The sequence below is a fragment of the Triplophysa dalaica genome, chromosome 1 (assembly GCF_015846415.1).
Source record: "Triplophysa dalaica isolate WHDGS20190420 chromosome 1, ASM1584641v1, whole genome shotgun sequence".
NCBI classification, from domain to species: Eukaryota; Metazoa; Chordata; class Actinopteri; order Cypriniformes; family Nemacheilidae; genus Triplophysa; species Triplophysa dalaica.
Window position 1 is genome coordinate 26390464 of NC_079542.1, and position 18431 is coordinate 26408894.

Genomic DNA, 18431 nt, shown 5'->3' on the forward strand with positions numbered 1-18431 from the left:
TTAGAGCGCTGTCAACAGTATAGAAGCGCCGACGCTGCATTAGTTTAGCGGGGAAGATCCCTTCCCAGAGAGTTGCCAGATTTGCTTAAAAAAATCTAACAAATGGTCATTCAAAGCTTGCCGGAAAACTGCGAAATATTTGGCAACGGTAAAAGGTCCTGGCAGATCGCAAGCAAGATAAATTGCGCACACAGGAAAACCCGCTGCATAGAAACCATTTTCTATTATTTGACATTTTATAAATTTAGTGGAGTAAAAAGTATGATATTTATTTTTGAAATGTAGTGAAGTTAAAGTAGAAGTACTCAGAAAAAAGAATACTCAAGTAAGGTACGTGTACTTAGGTACAGTCCTCAGGTAAATTTACTTCGGTTCTGTCCACCTCTGTCATACGCTGATAGAATTGCGCAGCGCCGCATTAAGTTGAACGCGTCTATTCTAAAGACGCCGATTAGCTTGTTCAGGTGTTTTATATCAGCGTTCGATGCCTTCGGGCTAAACTCGGCAGGAAAATGGATCTCACGGGCCAGTTGAGAACCACTCCAATAGAGTAAAACCATCTGTAATAGGCATTTCACAAAGCCTAGCTTTGATAGTGGGCAGAGCTTTACAAGCAATCAAGAAGTGCTAACAATCCAACCAATGACTCCAGCTAATAAGTTAATTAGCTAATTTATGCTCAATACCAGCTCTTTAAGTGGCCAATCAAACAAACACAAACCCTAACAAGTCGCTTAACGCTACATTATTAAAACTAAGTCAGGTTTCTCTTAAAAGTCTCAACTGCCAAGACCAGGATCTCTTGTGTTGGTGTAGTGTTTTGGTAGTGCTTCTGACTACCACGTTACAGACCCTTCAGTTAATCAGTGGCGATGGCTATTGGCTTTATTTCAGGGTAAATGTTTGTTTCTAATTTTTAAGATATCTAGCATGCTGTTCCATTGCTCCTTTCTTTTACAGAGGCCTACTTCTCCTGTGTGCAGTAACCTGTGCCTTATGGGACCCTAAAAGCTCACTGCAGCAGTACTCCAAACAGAGTGAGACATTTAACACTGAGCTGATTATGTTGGTTACTTCATGTCACAATGTTTCTCCGTCTAAAACTAAAATGGTTTGCATCAAACTGTTCTCTTTCTCTTTCACCTAGTTCCTGTTATAGTTGAGTGCCGAGATCACCACCTGTTTATCTCCATAGATCTCCCACCCTCTGGCAACGAACCTCGTTTTGAGGCAGTTGGTGGGTTTTAATTTGGGGATATTTTCTTCTGTGTGCGTCTGAATTCATAATTGCAGTGTTTTAAAGCTGAGTTTGTTTTTAGATGGCGGAGGTTTGTATCCTGTCACTGAGTACTATGGGGCCCAATGCGGTTACACTTGCTCTGTTCAGCCTCTGCTTGGCCGTGCGGTGCTGAGAGCCTCATACTTCTCCTGTCACGCTGAAAATCAGGTAGGCCTACCAGAAAATCCAAATGATGCATGTGAAACTCTATTCTTTCAGTTCGGGTGTAACTTGTAAACTCTGACTTGACTGTCTAAACGTGGCAAGATTCAGTCGGTTGACCATGTTGGTTACTTCATTGCAGAATGATGAGGTTTTCACCTTCAAGTTTAGAGTGATAATTGAAGAGCAGAGGGGCAAAGAATCATTTCTCAATGTTTCAAAGACTTGTTCCATTCCACCTTTTCATCCAAGAGAAGTAACTTGTGAGGAGAACTATATGGAGGTGAGGGGTTTTCCACATTGTGTACATGTTAGTCCATTAGCTTTATGTATTGTGTTGGTTTATTTTTGTGCCTCATCCCAGGTATCTGTTGAAAGTGGTATTCCCTGCCCTAATCCTGGTGCTGTTAGAAGTGACTTTCCTGCAGCTTTCTCTGTGGTATGTTTATGTAGGCTTATTTGACTCTTGGATGTTGATTGTGGCCTAATGGTTAGAGAGTCTGAATCGTGACCAGAGGATTGCTGGTTCGATTCTCGTGACCAGTGGGTACTGACTGAGGTCCCCTTTAGCAAGGCACCTCACCCCCACTTGCTCTCCGGGCGCTGCAGTGTTCGCTGCCCACAGCTCCGGTTGTATTTGTGTTCACTACTCACTGGATGGGTTAAATGCAGAGGTCACATTTTGGGTATGGGTCACCATATCTGACAAATGGGTCACTTTCATTAATATAGTGTAGGATTAGTTTATTTTTTTGCATCGTTTGAAGGCTCAACAGTCTGCTGTGGAGTCCTTGCAGGTTATGCTACAAGCAGAGGGCCAACAGCCTGAAGTCATGTCGACTGAAGATGTTGCTAACCAGGGATACTTTATAATGCTCACACCAGGCCGGATTGTCTTCCGTTCATCATTTGGACAACCTCATGCTTCCATCAGAATGGTGAGGAGCTGTTTCTGGTTACCTTTGTATTTCTCAAGGTCCTTTACTGTATATAACGGATCATGCATTTCAACTTGTTTCAGGTCAGTGGGGTTGCAGTTGAAGTGATACATGCCACAGTATTTTTCAGACAGGGCTGGACTGTGGTCATTGTGGACCTGGTTGCTGCCTGCTCAATGGGTGTGTTTGCTGGAATCCAGTGACACTGACATGCTACTCTGGGCTTTGCCTTTTCATGTTCTGTGTTTGGGCCACTCTTACTATGGCATAATTTTCATTTCATGTCAGATAAGGGGTCTTTTGATGGCAACCGACTTCACTGGAGGACCCCTGCAGTGATGACACCACTGCTCATTGGCCCCTCAGATATGATGAGCGAGTACATAAGCATAGGGGTTGATGGCCAGGTCATTAACGAACAGGCAGCTAAAGACAGAGGCTATGCCGTGACTGTAAATGAGGAGACTGTAGACAGCAGTATCCCCTTCGCTGCAGAGGGAGGGGTCCGAAAGGTACGGCAATCCATTAATTTATGCATGCAACCTGTATTAAGATTTTGTAAAACATTTTAAATACCTTCACCCACAGAGCTTTTTGATGGACAATGTATATAATGAGTTATATACAGTACAGCTGACATATGAGCAAGTGTTTGTGGACCACAGTGGTGTGAGGACCAGGCAAAATGTGGTCCGACAAATGGCTACTCCACCAATTGCTCATCCCCCCTTTTCAGTCAACCGTAAGTTTTGTGTTTATGGCTTTTTAAAGGGCTGTTATGACTGACTTTGAATGTATGGTGTGGACTTTCTCTCTTAGAAACGACACCTGATGAAAGAGTCTTCACTGTCTTTCTGGGGAATATCCCTTTTGATGTCGAACTAGTTTCCGTGACTTTAAATGGGCAGGAGCTTTCGGTCTTGACTGCGGTGCAGATGGGTTACTTGATTACCAGAATCCCACAGGAAAATACATTTGCTTACATCCTGAAAGTTCCGTTTGATAATGCTGTAGTGAAAAAACTGGTGTGTATCACTTTTCTGTTACCCAAGTAGTGTGACTTTAAACCTACGTATTTTCAAGTGATAAACTTGGTAATTACTTGTCTCGTCTCTTCTAGTACGTTGCTGAGGGACTCTTTCAGTACATACTGGAAGTTAACTGGACTTTAAATATCATGCCTCAGGGGGAGGCTTATTACCACCTTTCTTCTGTGATGGCTTTATTCCGTGACATCTGTAAGATTTTTCGAAATACTGTCTTGACCATATTTGCTGTCAAATTTTAATAAAATTCTCTAACAGTGCCTCCAGTATTTGACACCGTGTGTGCTGACTATGGCATAAGCTTCCAGAGGGACCATCGGGAGTATGACTACTTGTGGGACTTTGCCATTGGGCGCTATCCTCTGACTGAGCAGCTGGCGTCGGAGCGGGGTTACATTATGAACAATAACAGCAACACCCTCATTCTGGATGTCCCCCTGTCTACAATTGGATACATCTATGAGGTCTTGTTACTACCAACTGAGTGTTTTTGACTAGCATGGAGACTGTTTAATGATAACATTTTCCTCTTTGTAGGAGATTAATCTGCAACACTTCTACGGCTCATTTGAAGTTCTAACCAGAAATGCTAAAACTCTGTCAATTGAGCAGTCCTCGGCACAACGCTGCCTTTTCCAAACCACTGAACTCATGGGTACAAAGATCGTTTTTCTTGGACATCTTTTAACTTTACATACTCTAATAGATTTGATTACTAGAGCACAATGACAGTTTTATGTGAGTGAGTGGGCCTTGGCTCATGTGGTGCTTAATCTTAAACCCCTCATGTAGATTGTGATTTAGTTAAAAAAATCATTTTAGAGTTTCTCACATCTCTCCTTTTGCAGTGTGCTCCACTGAGGGTGTTCTGACTGTGGTTACTGATATCACTCAAGCGGTCCCTTCTATTGACCCTGGCCGGACCACACTATTGGACACCAGCTGCAGACCCTCGGAGTTTGATGACCAAAGAGTTCTGTTTTCTTTTGGGCTTAACACCTGTGGAACTAGAGTTCAGGTGGAGCTCAACTGCCACTTTGCCATACACTTCTGTATTGGGTTTATGACGCTCTCATTCAATAGGTTCTTTTCCCCTTTAGATTGATCAGCAGTATGTGACGTATGAAAATGAGATAATATTTCACATGTTATATTCTACTGACAGCAAGCCAGTCATAACCAGAGATGCTGCATACAGGTATTTAGACCACCGTATCATTATGATATTGCTTAAGTGATCTTACTTCGCTTTTTACGTAATCAGGATGACTGTGAGATGCATTTACCCAGTGCATGGCACTGAAAGCCTGTTTGTGGACCAGAAGTTCAAAGCGGAGACCCTTGGAATTGGTCAATCCAAGGATCCTGTGACTGGTTTGTTAACTTTAGTTGGTTATTTGAGTAGTGAGTTTTAATAGATGTATCATTCATGCATTGTTTTATTTTTTGGTCTTTTTTCAGCAGTTATTCCCCAAATGCTTAATCCCGTGTCACTTCAAAAACAAAAAAAGCCCTTGATTCAAAGAGAAAACCTAGTTGCTGAAGAAAGGGACCAACACGGAAGGAAAAAAACCGTGCAGGCCATACCCGCTGATCATGTGCGTGTGGTGAAGTGGAGCTCTCCTGTGAATGCATATGAATTCCGCAAAACTAGGTAAACTTTTTTAATTTTTTTTTAATGGTTTCAGCTTTCTAAACCATGTAACACTTGTCTTTTCTGTTTCAGGACCTAATGGATAATTTTTATACATTTGAAATATTTAATAAACCTGTTATTTCTTAAGCATTGTCTTGTCATGTGGTTATTCTGCCTCCCAATGAATTGACGTAAACCCTCAAGCACACTTTGTTAAATTGTAAATTTGTGATACATGACAATGATTTAAGAAAAAAACCCGAATACTATAGAATGACTCCTTTCTACTAAAATGGAGCCCCTTTATACAGTCACTTACAGAACTGGCCACCTGTCTTTAGGCTGTCCAGGGAGACCCATGTCTGATGTCCAGTGTGAAGTGGTGAGAGACGTACTTTGAGCACAATCTGTGGATTTTGGGTGGGAGCCATATAATTGGTACTGCTGCTTGGGCATGAACTCTGTCTTTGTGCTCTGGAGTAATGCCAGCTGGGTTTGTGACTGGACCAGATTCTGAATTAGGCTTTGGGTTAAAATGTGGTTCTGATGGTGGGTCTGGGTTAGGAGTTGCTGGTTTGGATGAGGCAATGCCCTGGTTAGGTTAAGGCCGTGGTGCTGAGTTGGGTGTATCTGGAGTTTTTCTCTCCAGTCCTCTTGCTGCTGCCGATGGATTTTCATGTGTGCGTTTCTGCTTTTGATTTTGTAGAACATTCTGAAAAGAGTGTGAAAGGTCAAGACTACATGCCACTTTCAAAATTCTCATCGTCAACACTATAGACATATTTTAATGGTAGCATAAGGACACAAGAGAAGGTAAAGACAGTCGTTCGTACTTTCCACACTGTTTACAAGGAAAGCTTGTGGGAAGTGGTGGGGTGTGAATCAATGTCTCAATACTTGTTTGGTTAACTAGCATCTTCTGGACTGAAGGAACCTGTAAATGACAAAGACTCTTCAATTTCTTGTTTATCAGATTGGTCATAATTATGCGGACTTATCCCTGCACTGATAGCTTTTTACAGCGTTACCTGACAAACAGTGACTGTGTTGGTTTCCTCTCCTGGATATCCTTTTTCTCTTTCCATCGGTTTTCTTTGCTTTTCTAAAAGTCTCTTTGAGTTGTAGTAAAATTCTACACACTGAGACACGGTCTTTGTTTGTACCTGACAAAATGAGATGTTAAATGTAAATACTGTAATCATCTTATAAATGTTGTCGTTTACATTTAATAGTTGAGCTATTACCATTTTCTGAATAAAGGAGAAATCTTTTCCATAAATTGTAAATGCTTTATGGAATAGTTTTTGTTCACTTTTAGTCCAGGTATTAGTGCCTGCATGAGAAAAGTTAAATGTAAGTTTTTATTAAGGACTCTGTGTAAAGGTTGACATCCAAGTATTTACCAGAGTAGTGGTAGTCTTCTGATGGAGCGGAGTTGGAGAATAGTAGCATCTCTAGTGCTTCCTGTTTGTGAAGATGAGAAATGAAATGATCCTAATCAATTTGCATTATAGCTTCGATGCATATTATTTTACCTGTATACATGTTTACCTTTGTACTAGACTTGTGACCTTTGTCACTCATTGCTCTACCAGGTGAGCTACAGGAACACATTTATTCTGTTTTATACTTGATGTGGCAACAAACACAAAACATAATCCGATCCTTTTTCCATCCATTTTGGTTTGACATATTTAAGATAAAAGACATTTTATCTAAATATCTGCAGGTTTTTACTTGGTCCTGTTTACCCAACATGTATTTCTCTTTCTGTTGTTGCGTCTGCTGTAGACACTGTGTCAGCAGTGTTGAAAAAAATATTAAGTAAAACAAAAAGTTTAATTTGAAAGATTTACAAGTAAATTGGACCCATTTGGTGGAATAACCCATAAACACTGACTCGGGATGAATATTGTACTTACAAGAATGTTTCCTTGGCAGCGAGACAGGCTATGCAGAGCAAGTTCCAAATTGGCACCACCTCCTGGTAGAACACTAGAAGCGCTCAGGTCTAAAAGATTCTCCACTAAGACACAGTGGGGAGTTTGAAATCAAACTCAATTAATTTGCAAGAACAGCATCCAGCAAATTAATTATATGGGTTTTGCTGTTCTGACTGATAAGATTATTTTAGTATATTGCTTACCATGCTGTAAAACATTGTCACTCTGCTCTAATTCTGCCCAAGGTTTCCACAACAGTTCCTCCGTGACTGGTTCCTCTGCAATATTTCTTCTAAAAGATCAGGCAGCTCAGCTTGGAAATCTGGACCTATATTTATGGACCTGGGATATGAATGATAAAGATTAAACTCAATTATAAAATGTGAATATGAAATAATTTTACTCAATCTTCTAAACTATAAAGCAATTCTATTCATTAATTTCATCATTCATTATTTTCGTCAGTTTCCTTCCATATGACCTTTTAGATTGTGCATCGATGCAAAGCTGATTTGCACAAACCATTTTAACACAGAGGAAACAGACAAATAAACAGGAAGGACATGAAACATAGGCAAAAATGTCAATGTGATGTCAAAATTTTAGCTTAAGTCAGGCTCAGTTTGGTAGGTAAAAGAACAACGTCTAACACTAAGACACATTTCACACTACAAACTGTAGAGGGAGCTAGAGTTCATGGGATTGTAATCAAAGAGTTTTATTAGTTGGAATATCAAGACAGGATTTGCATACCTGACTTAAACCAGAAGTCCAATAATTACAGTACACAAAAAGACTGGTGATCTGATCTCTGTTAGGTTTTATTGTTACCTGTTTGAGTCATTGTCTTTCCTTTCATCATTCCACAGTGCTCTGTTTTCCACAGCAAAGGGGGGCAGCAGGTTATAGAAGAGTCCTGTTCCACTGCGAGTGGGATTCAGCATTGGGGGAGGCGTATAGTGGGACACAGTTCCCTCCCAGGTCTCCATGAGCTCCCTACCCAGCTGGATCACACTGCTGAAGGGGACTCCGGTGTACACAGCAATGGGGACGTTCTACACGAGGGAGTAAAAACAATAATGACGTTGCACTATAGGTGAGAAAGCACAGCTACTCTTAAAATGTTTTATATGGTCTCATGCCTGTGTGTTGGAGGTCCACAGAGGTTTGTCCGAGAACCCAGAGCTGAAGTTTGGTCCACAGCTGATTCTTAACCCCTCTCCTAACCCTGATCCCTGGACTTGGAGACTGAGCTGTTGAGAAGGTCCAGAGGAAGATGATTGCCCCATCTGTCAAGATAAGAGTGGGTGAGCAGCAATCATAGACATCCTAATATGCCCATATACAATTAAATAAAATATGCTTGAGCACACTTAAACCATTGATAACATTTTTTTTTTATTGTGAATATGTACTTCACAGACCTGAGACCATGACATGTGATCCTCAGAAGTCAGAGGCTCGTGGCCCAACTGGAGCTGGACACAGGACTGTGGATGGAGATGTTGGGCCAGTGCAGGGTTGAAGGACAGTAAACAGTCTAAAGCAAGAAAATTGATTGCTGAATAGTCATTCCTGAGCAATTAAAGATTTGCAAACAAGTACAAAGTATTTAGGTGAAAAATTATTAAATGGCTTAAGATCATAAGGCTGTGCATACCTGTACTTTTCTGCTGAGACAGTTGTTTCAGATGGGGTCCTGCATGTTCTGAATAAACCAGGGAGGGATTTGAATCTTGTGAGAGGGGCTGTATTTGGTCCACACCCTCTGTGTCTTCAGATGGTAGCTGGAGCCAACTGGGATGATTGAACCTGCTGGTGGAGGGGGAGGATAGAGGGAAGAATTGCAGTGACCCATCTGTCTGTGTTTGCATCTGCGACTGGCTCAGAATCTGCCCAGGTACGCAGTGTCCTGGTCGCTTAGGAGGTGAAAATGAGGGAGGAGGGAGGGGCGTTGGAGGTGGACTAAGAACCAAAGGGAAGGACATAACATTTGAAGGTGGCGTAGAGTTGTTGGATGGAGTGTTGAAGCCATTATGCTCTCCTCCATCCTGTATTTGGGAGGTGCTACGGCTGCAGAAAGCCTCAGAGAAAGAATCCAGTTTCTGTCGTTGAGGCCCCATTGTGTCATAACTCTCTGTCGCTCCCTGTTGGTGACAGTGAGAATTCCAGACAGTGTCATACATTCCAGGGGCCTTGTCCGGTTCAGTGCCATATATGAAACTGGAGACATATTGCCCCAGTAAGATGCATTGCCTGATTGATCTGTTCCATTCATCGTGCTGCCTGTGCCGTCACTGGCCTCAAATGGGAGATGGTTGGAGACCTCAAACTGGGTCAGGCTATTCACTAATTCATGCTGGTAAAGTTCATGAGTTGACCTTTGACCTTCTGTCGGGGGTCCAAACATATGAGGGAAAGAGAGAGACTCGGCCTCGGACGTTGTATGATCAACCATGTGGTCCGTTTGGGTGCGTATATACAAATAGCTGAAGAACTCTTCACAGGCACTGCAGGAGTAACAGGACAGTCAGAGAATCTGAAGACTGTGGTAAGATACACAAAGACAAAGAGACATTCAAACTTTTTAGCTGCACAAACGTTAAAACCAACCACACATATAAACAAGACGGTTGAATGTGATTTCCTCTAGCCTTATGCTTTTTCTTGTCTCTCTTTGTAACAACTGATTTTAAAGACAAAGCTGTTCGTCAACACAAAGCGCAAAAGAAATAGAAAAAAAACATCTACAATACACCATCAAACGACATCGCAACCTTTGTTCGTTCCACCATTTTACTTGACAGTTTTTGTATCTCTATCATCATTTGACGAAGTCTGATCCGACATTCTTTTTGTTGTTGCGTTCATACTCACGAGTGTTCCTCTAACCGTTTTCTTTGTCTGTCCATAATCAGCTGTTCAGATTTTGTAGGATCTGTTCACATCGCCTGTCTATGAAAGTTGTGTGCAGTGTTCTACCTACGACTCCAGCCAACTAAATTAAAATAGTGCCACAAGAGAAAGCGGAGACCCTCTGCTTCTTTCTCGCTTGTGCGCACACAAACGCATTTAACATGAACGTAAAAACGTGTTCTCACACATATACACATATTTCTTTTGCAGGTGTTACCGATCAAAAGGTAACTCTTCGGTTTGTCATAGAGTCACCCCCTCCCCTCAAACCTTGAACCGAAAACCACATCCTGAGGAAGCAGTCACGGATCTCCCTCTCTTTCTGTCTCCCGCTCTCTTTCTTTCTATATCTATCTCCCTCGTTCTCTCCTCCCATCCTTTTCTTCTCAGTCTATTTTTAATGTTGTCCTACATTATCAGCAGTATGTTGTATACTCACAATTTCCCATATATCCCTGTTCTGTTCTTTTTCATTCATGGTTGTCAGACAGAAGAACTGAGCATTGCAGAAAAGGGACTGTATCCAGCTTCGCTCTAGTTTGAACTTTTTGTGCAAATGAAAAAAAGGTACAGGACTGAAGAGTGTTGTCTTCAAAGATGTTGGTAGGTTATGAGACCTATTGTGCTTGCGGATCAGAGTGTTATCTTGAGATTAGCATCTGTTGTGGTTGTGACTTGAGTGTAAAGAACGTAAGAGTTGTCAAACTGGCAGGTAAGGCGTGGGTGTACATGTATACGACCTGAGTGAGAAGCACAGCTTCCTGTCATGTGTGTGTTGGTCAGAGTGAGAAAACGTTTGTGCACTTTCTTGTATTTATGCATTTTTATGTTTGAAATGTCTCATCACAATGGCACATTAAATCTATCCCTCTATAACTAAAACATTTTTTTTAGCATTTACCCAGGAATGTATCTGCGCATGCGTTTGTTGGAGTGAAAAGACAAACTGTGTGTGTTTATAGCTACGAGAATCTGTGGTTGCTCGGTCATGTGACAGGAAGTTGACCATGAAACAAAGGCAGAGCAGGAAGTGGACAAGGGAAACCTCCGTACACCCCGCCTCCACTCTCTCTCTCTCTCTCTTTCTCTCTCTCTCTCTCTCTTTTTCTTGTTGCATGTATATCCCTCTTATACCCACAATATAAAAATTGTTTCCATACCGCAGCTTCTACCCGTATATTGTCTCCTCACCTCACCCCTTTTTCCACCCACACAGTGTTTCCCTCCATTTTTTGTCTTTCTCTTTCTTCTTTTTCTTTCTTTCTTTAATTCTTTCTCCAGATGATGATAATTTTTTGTAAATAAAATAAAAATGTAACCTTTTGACTGGCAGGTCAATACTACAGATCCACCCACGTTGAGTCTATGCATTGTATCTTGTTCACAACTATTAAGCTTTCAATCAGGATGTCCCCCACACAGGTTGTAGGTTTGACTGATGTGTTGGCTGACAAGGGTGATGGTAATTCAGTGGTAAGTACAGTATGAATGTACCTGCAGAAGTCATCTACACAAACCTCACTATAAGCATAATGTGGGCGAAAGAATAAAGGTGTAAGACAATACGGTACAAGCAGACAAATTCCTGGACCAGAGAAATGCAGATTTTTCACTCTTGCTGGCCTACTCAACGGCTTTTACGTTTTCTATAATCTGTAGATGGTTTGATGCTGAAATACAAAAAGCGGGCACATTTTTTAACACTCTGAAAAAACATGTTTGATGAATCACTTACCCTCAGATAAATGCCACATAATATAAAATGTACTTACACAATATCTTTAGATAATATTGGTAAATAGAGGAAACCGGTGAAAAGACAATAAAAACTATAGGATATTATTGTGTGACGTGTGGAGGTTGTTTTCTAGTTTTTTTCAGATACGTATAAATTGAACAGAGGAGGGGGAAAAACAGCAGAGCAGTCTGGACTTTTTCCCTCAACTTGTCTATCAGTCTATCAAATGTTTATCTTATCTTTCAAACAACCTTCAGAGCTGCATGAGTGCAAAAAGCTTCAGTCCTAGATGAATGTTCTGAACAAATCAAAGAAATTAAGAAAAGGGCGAGCTAAACTTATCGTAAAACCAATACATTACCTTTTAGGTCACGTAAATAAACAAACGTTTTTTTTTTTAAATACGAGTTAGTCAACTCGAAATGAATGGTAGCTTTTCATAAGAGAATCAATAATTATTTTAGAATCATCTCATCCATTAGTTTGCCCTTGACTGATGTAAACTGAAATATGGCAGCCGGTCTATCCTAATGTTAGAGGTCATTTTTCACCAAATTTTTTAATTCTAAATTTCCTTACCTCATGTGTCAACATTTGTTATCTCCAGGAGCACCTTACCATAAATGACTTGGTACAGATATGCCAGATGGCCACCCCTCTCTGCTCAGATCTATATTTGACCTCATCAGTTTAGGAGAGTGCATTCAAATAAAAAATGCTATTAGTTTAGGGTTTTAATTTTTGAAATGTGGCATATTGTAACACATTAAATTTTATTCCATCCCTATGATGTGTAAAACATGTAAATCATCAAGAAATGTAATATAAAGTAAAGGCTCATTAAAATATACAGTTTGATAGGCTTAAAATTCAGTATTTGCATGTACATTGTTTTTATACATTGTATAATTCAATGCATTTGCATTTTTGTATAATGTATCGGATTAGATTTGGTATAATTCTGATAATCCTGAAAAAGGTTAAAGGATTTTCAACGCCCTCTTGAGATTTCCTGGAAGAGCTTTCTAAGTTGTATTAACATAGTTAGCGGCCGTAACAATCATGGTGGAGATATATTTACAGATGTATTTTCAAGGATGTATTAAAAATGCAATGTTATTTTATGGCTTGTCTTTGTCAGTGCTAAAAGTTGTAATTCACGCCACATTTTTGAAAGCTTCCTTAGATTTTGTCAAAAAGCAATTAATGCATCGAGGTTCAGGCCTTAAAAATATGTAACATTGTATATATTCAGCAGCTAAATATGATGTATGTGAATTCTAAAAAAGTACATTTATAGTTTTGTACATTTGTACATACCCGCTTATGACTATTTACTGTAACACAATATATTGTACTGATTCCGTGTCATAAAGTTTTAAAATTTATGATAACGTTTTAAAATAAAATAAAATAAATGAAGATGTTAATTTGCAATCTGCATAAGTGGTCGAAAAGGATATCCGCCTGCTCAAATAGATTAAAGCACCAAACAATGACGCACTTTGTGTTGCACACTAATTTTTGCTTACCCTACTAAATGATGCTTTGCTTAATTAAGCTTTAAGCTTGCTTTTACACAACAACAGTAAAGTGTTTTAATTAAATATCAAACGAAAATGTCAGCTCTGCAATGCTGGACATCACTTTTGGTCACTACTGTGTATGTTCGTACACTCACAAAATGCGCACTCTAAGTGCAAGCTGCTTTGGATAAAAGCATCTGCCAAGTGCAGTAAAATGCCATATATTTTAACAAACCTTTTCAGTCTGATCCATATAATAAAGAAGTACTTTAGCTGCAGCTGTTTTTGATCATAACCATGAACGAATTAAGACTTTGTACCTTAAAAATTGCTTCATAAATAAAACATTCTTTCATCTGCTTCTCAAATTAATGCAGCAGGCAAAAAGCAAAAATATGTCCACTGATTCAGAATCATAGCTTTATTGAACTAAGCCTTTTTTATGCCGCCATAAAATGTGAATGTCGCTTTTATTATATAATAGATATTAAAATATACTTTTTTATTTGTTTTGTTTTACTTCCTTGTTAAAATACTTTTCAGTAGCTGAATAAAAAATGTCAAAATATATGCACTGCTTATGCAGTGTTGCATGCATATTTGCATATTAATTGCAGATTAATGCTAAATTTGGCTCCAGTCCCAGCGTACAGGAAATCAGCGATTGATGATGTCAACACCTTTACAAAATATTCACAAACTCTTGATTAGAAATGAATCTATCTTTAGAGGTATTTTTAATGGATAAGTAGTCTATTCATCTGGACAGTGAGAAATCTGTGCGCATTGCAGCCAAATGCAAATTTAGAAATAATAACTTGTATATCTTTTTTTAATAACCTAACTAAGCAATAATCAAATACAATCACAAATTACAATCTGGTGCTTGCAACGACTATGTTGTGGATTCAATTCCAGGGACAGCAAAAACTGATAAAATATATATAGCTTAAATGCGAAGTCGCTTTTGATAACATTGTCTGCCAGATAAATGTGGATGTACTTATAATATTTGTAAAAATATGCACAAACTTAAAATCGTATTCAAAAAATGTAAGAATTGCACAACATATAGTGTGTCATTAAGCATATCGGTTTCTAATATAGTCATCTTTGCCATCTTTTTTGATCGCTGTGTGTTAATGTTTTCTTGCATTGATGCACACAAGTGCTTCAGGAATATCAAACCAATAATCTGAGACACACCAACATACGGTAATCCGAGGAAACAATTTCCCTAAAACAGAGTGTTGAAATAGTGATAAAATAAATGATACTTGCATATAGTGATTTTGTAATAATACAACACAGAACCTGCTTTTTAAACCATCTTTTTCTTGCAGGTGTGGCTGTGCAGTCAATACATTTCGAATCGTTTGAGATTGACACCGTAAAGAGTTTGCATATATATAAATATACTTGCAAGTTTGCATATCAACAGTAAATAATGCATTTACTGTAGTAATATAGTATGACACACTAACTATTACCAAAGCCATTAACATTAAAAATGTCAATAACCAATGAAATGAATCCCGAATCAGCTTTGACTAGTAGAGAGTAAAATTAATGTCAGAATCCCAATAATAAAGATGTGAAGCACTACTGTCAAACAGATATATCAGTCAATCTGCATTGAAATTCTCATATATCCTCTACGCCAGCCAGTCATAATCCAAAACTAGGCCTCTGCGTCAATGAACTATTGAGCTTGTGTATTTACAAAACATTTCTTAGCTAAAATTAAAGAGCGGAAACATTTTCGCTGTATGTCTGCTATAGATCTGGTTGCAATTTAAAATTTGCTACTTAAATTCTCAAACGAATTGTGCTAGCATCATTTGAAAAAGATGAGATGTCTCATTAAACGTTTGTTTACACTGAAACACTTGCAAAGTCTTGTCGCTTTTTGCTATCACTAGCTAACCTTACTGTTTGTTCTTCATAATCAGAATAAGATCTCACTTACCTCTCAGTGTTTAAGACAAGGGCCAAGGGGCAGTTGAAGTTTATGAGCTAGACTGTATGCATATGCCTCTATGCACGAGTAAGTAGATGAAGGAGGGATGCACTGTTAGGGTGAGCCAGAAACGAAGAGAAAGACATAGAGAAACTCTTTGCGGAGGCGTTGGTAATGGTTGGCTTTCGGTACGGCAGTGATCTCTTGGTTCCTCTGATCTTTTGAAGACTTCGTCATTGTGATCCTGGAAACGAGTGAGAAAAAACATCATACACACTATAGAGAGTGAGAATAGGAGAGAAAAAAAAACTATATTGCTCCGACTTAGACCTCAGAAGCAGCTCTCAGTTTGACAAAGCGCCTGTCCTTGCCCCTACTTATGTTTTAACTATCTCTTTTTCCAATTTGCCCTGAAGGTGGGACTGTAGCCCAAATCTTAGCATGGTGCTAGAAACACCAAGGTCACAGGTTTAATGACCAGGTAACACAAACGTATAACATTTTTTGTTTTTATGAATTGCTTTGGTTAAAAAAATAATGAATGTACATTTGTCAAATATTGTAGCTGTTTTATACCACATTTGAAGGCTGAATGTTTAAATTGAAGAACAGTGGTTTTCAATTTTTTTGACTCCAAGGCCTCTCATTATTCAAAACTGTGGAGAGCTTATGGTACGCTTCTAGTAGCGCTAGAAATTTGATGTATTTTTACATGTTCTAAACCTATTTATTTTAGGTCACAACTAATTAAAGGGTCATTGTTGCTTTTATTCTGTCAGATTATTTTAATAAGAAAACATGTGACACCCTAGAACTGCTTTCTGGTTGAAAACCACGGATATACATTTTTTATCATTTTTTATTTATGTATTCCATATTGTTTGTTTATTTATTATATGATGTTAATGCTAATAAAGTATAATAAAACTGGAACTACAAAAACAGGCACTCATGTTCACTATGAGAGTAAATGTTACCTTTTTTAACACTGCTGATTTTGCTGTACAGGCAGACAATTTGAACAACTAAAGGAGAAACTGTTGATTTTTTTGTTTTTTAGTCAAGGTTGTGCAAAACAAATGGTTGACAAAAGATGCCCAGTTTAATTCAAGGTAGAGTCACTCTTTCAAGGAGAGCACAAGAATTAAGAAATAAGAAGCTATATTTCGATATTGAAAGTAACACTTTTAAGAACAATTTAGATGAATGTGAGGTGAAGATGATGATGATAATGGAGGTGGTGGTGCTCATGAAGATCAGCAAGATGAGGTTCAAGATAATAGGGTTTAATGAAGTCTAGTGAATGTGAGTAGGCTGAATCAGTAAAACCGAGAGTCAGGCATGACTGGGCATTGTTCAGGGAGGAGTTTCACATCAACAGGGCTAGAGGAGGCGTTGTGTCTGATACAGAGCAAAGAGAGAAAAGAGAAGAGAGAGAGGGATATATAATGTGTGTTATGTATCAAATTGATTCATGAGATGAATCTTATGTCTATGTCATACAACACAAAAAAAACATGACACGTTTATTTGAAGTAATATTTTCTGTTACCAAGTTAGCAAGAATGTATTTTCAAAGACATTTACAGGCACTGCGGTTTAAAACTTAAAATAATCTAAAAGATAAGGAGCTTTTTGAATGCCCCTGTTTTCAACACAAAAAAACTATTCACTGCCGTCAAATGTTGCCCAGAGTCAAAACGAAACCCCCATCCCCGCAGAAAACACACACACAATCACAAAGATACACAAAGATACACATACATACCCCAAAGCACGTTTGACAAACACACGTAACACACACAGACTGTGACCACATGCTGTCATCTCAAGAGTGCGACACTGTGTTTTACCAGAAACACGTCGCTCTCTCCGTCGAGTATGAAATATCACTATACCCCCGCTGACATTCAGAGATCAACACAATCCTGAGTGAACGCACACAACTGTTGCGAGTACTCTTACAATAATTTCACCCTAGACAAAATTATCAAAACAACTTCTGAGTTGGACAAAAATTGGGCTCCATGATTTGTCAATGTGCAATATTATAATGCAAAATTTAACATAATTTACTTCGTTTTGAAAATGAAGTCCTTAAGTTAATGTATCAAGCAATTCTAAATCTAATATTTGCTTTATATATCAGCAAATAACACTGTCAATGAAATAAAGCAGACTGTTTTAATAAATAATTGCAATTATTGAATGTGATTCAATTAATTTAAATTGTAACTTATCGTAATCATGCCCTTTTGGATTTGAGTTTAAGCATTTTGTAGTTCTTACCAAATATTCTGAGGAGCTATTTCCGTTTGTCTATTTTTAGGTTTTCAAGTATGTATGTTGAACTATACTTACTTTCTATAACATGATATGATTATATGATTTTGTGGAGCATTCCGTTGCATTTAAAGTAATGTTTTTGATTCCTGTAAAAAGCCTTCTAACGTCCTATTAAATTCTCAAGCATAATCAGGATCAATTGGCTGCTTTATTTAAAACTATATAAAAAATTGCTCTGCAGTTAGTCTATATGTCTTAATAAATTTCAGTGCTTTGTAAAGCACATGTTTTTCTTTAGAAATCTGTGGGAGGCCAAGTCAACAGGCCTTACCACCTCTTGGGAAAGTTCACAATAAGAATTAGACAAAGATCTTTCTGAAATCTCATTGTCTCTCTTCTGCTCTTACTCACAGTCAAGAACAACATATTTGGATTTCTGTAGAAGAAAAATCAAATAAAGTCAGCAGAAAATAAGGTATGTGAATGAGAGATTCCTGATTTTACATATGAGCTAATATCAAATAACACAAACAGTAACAATCTTAAAAATATCAAAATTATAAGACAAATCACGTGTTAAGTAAAATATTAAACACCAATTGCAGTGTTAATTTAGTGCTGTTTTGCTTATTTCTCACATATGTTAGACAAACTATATCATATTACTAAACAGAAGATTTATCAAACTAGATGTGACCATGATGATAATTTCATAACGAACTTCATTCAGTTATCGTCTGGTTACTGAAATTGTATTTTTCTTGGCTCCTTAGAGTGTGCAGGAAGTAATAGTGTTATATTGCACATATTTTAATCGCACATGACACACATACACACACACCTGTTAAGTGTAGTCTTCCTTTTCCTGCACTGAGAATAAACGACATATGGCACAGAGCCAAGACACAATAATTATGTTTTATTCAAATAAAATCTGAAGGAATAAAGTCAAACAAAATATAATTATAGTTACATTTATTTTATTTCATGATTTATTTTAA

The 18431-nt window shown here is 38.4% G+C and overlaps 2 protein-coding genes across 4 annotated transcripts; one reads left to right on the plus strand and one right to left on the minus strand.

Annotated features, from left to right (window-relative positions):
* Nucleotides 1–187: 187 nt before the first annotated feature.
* Nucleotides 188–5158, plus strand: zpax4 (zona pellucida protein AX 4). The gene is made up of 19 exons (XM_056742733.1): nt 188–895; nt 961–1037; nt 1148–1237; nt 1320–1447; nt 1584–1724; nt 1806–1880; nt 2209–2379; nt 2463–2559; nt 2668–2891; nt 2968–3121; nt 3199–3404; nt 3500–3617; nt 3684–3889; nt 3963–4080; nt 4274–4443; nt 4526–4623; nt 4690–4799; nt 4887–5079; nt 5152–5158. Exons 1-19 carry the CDS (start codon nt 873–875, stop codon nt 5156–5158), a joined length of 2406 nt encoding a protein of 801 aa, XP_056598711.1. The 5' UTR covers nt 188–872.
* si:dkey-19b23.10 (uncharacterized) lies at nt 5140–15381 on the minus strand. 3 transcript variants are annotated; one of them, XM_056750394.1, is made up of 12 exons: nt 15154–15381; nt 8665–9550; nt 8429–8544; nt 8147–8293; nt 7836–8059; nt 7208–7346; nt 6984–7087; nt 6465–6525; nt 6306–6394; nt 6090–6224; nt 5895–5995; nt 5140–5773 (listed from the first exon to the last, which is right to left on the minus strand). In XM_056750394.1, the coding sequence occupies exons 2-6, from the start codon at nt 9188–9190 to the stop codon at nt 7235–7237; spliced, it is 1125 nt and encodes a 374-aa protein (XP_056606372.1). In that variant the 5' UTR covers nt 9191–9550; nt 15154–15381; the 3' UTR covers nt 5140–5773; nt 5895–5995; nt 6090–6224; nt 6306–6394; nt 6465–6525; nt 6984–7087; nt 7208–7234. The 3 variants fall into 3 exon arrangements, with proteins under 3 accessions (XP_056606372.1, XP_056606390.1, XP_056606380.1); XM_056750412.1 differs by lacking the exon at nt 15154–15381 and adding an exon at nt 10360–10528; XM_056750402.1 differs by lacking the exon at nt 15154–15381 and adding an exon at nt 9882–10083.
* Between the last annotated feature and the right edge of the window lie 3050 nt (nt 15382–18431).

What these genes read in the sequence shown, in the direction of transcription:
- zpax4 (XM_056742733.1), top strand. Translation starts at nt 873, where the DNA reads ATGGCTATTGGCTTTATTTCAGG. An exon ending in TTCCTGCAGCTTTCTCTGTG is followed by an intron (nt 1,881 to 2,208) that starts GTATGTTTATGT and finishes CATCGTTTGAAG; the next exon opens with GCTCAACAGTCTGCTGTGGA. An exon ending in ACCAGAGATGCTGCATACAG is followed by an intron (nt 4,624 to 4,689) that starts GTATTTAGACCA and finishes TTACGTAATCAG; the next exon opens with GATGACTGTGAGATGCATTT.
- si:dkey-19b23.10 (XM_056750394.1), bottom strand. Translation starts at nt 9,190, where the DNA reads ATGTATGACACTGTCTGGAATTCTCACTGTCACCAACAGGGAGCGACA. An exon ending in ATCACATGTCATGGTCTCAG is followed by an intron (nt 8,294 to 8,428) that starts GTCTGTGAAGTA and finishes TTATCTTGACAG; the next exon opens with ATGGGGCAATCATCTTCCTC. An exon ending in AAAGACAATGACTCAAACAG is followed by an intron (nt 7,347 to 7,835) that starts GTAACAATAAAA and finishes TTCATATCCCAG; the next exon opens with GTCCATAAATATAGGTCCAG.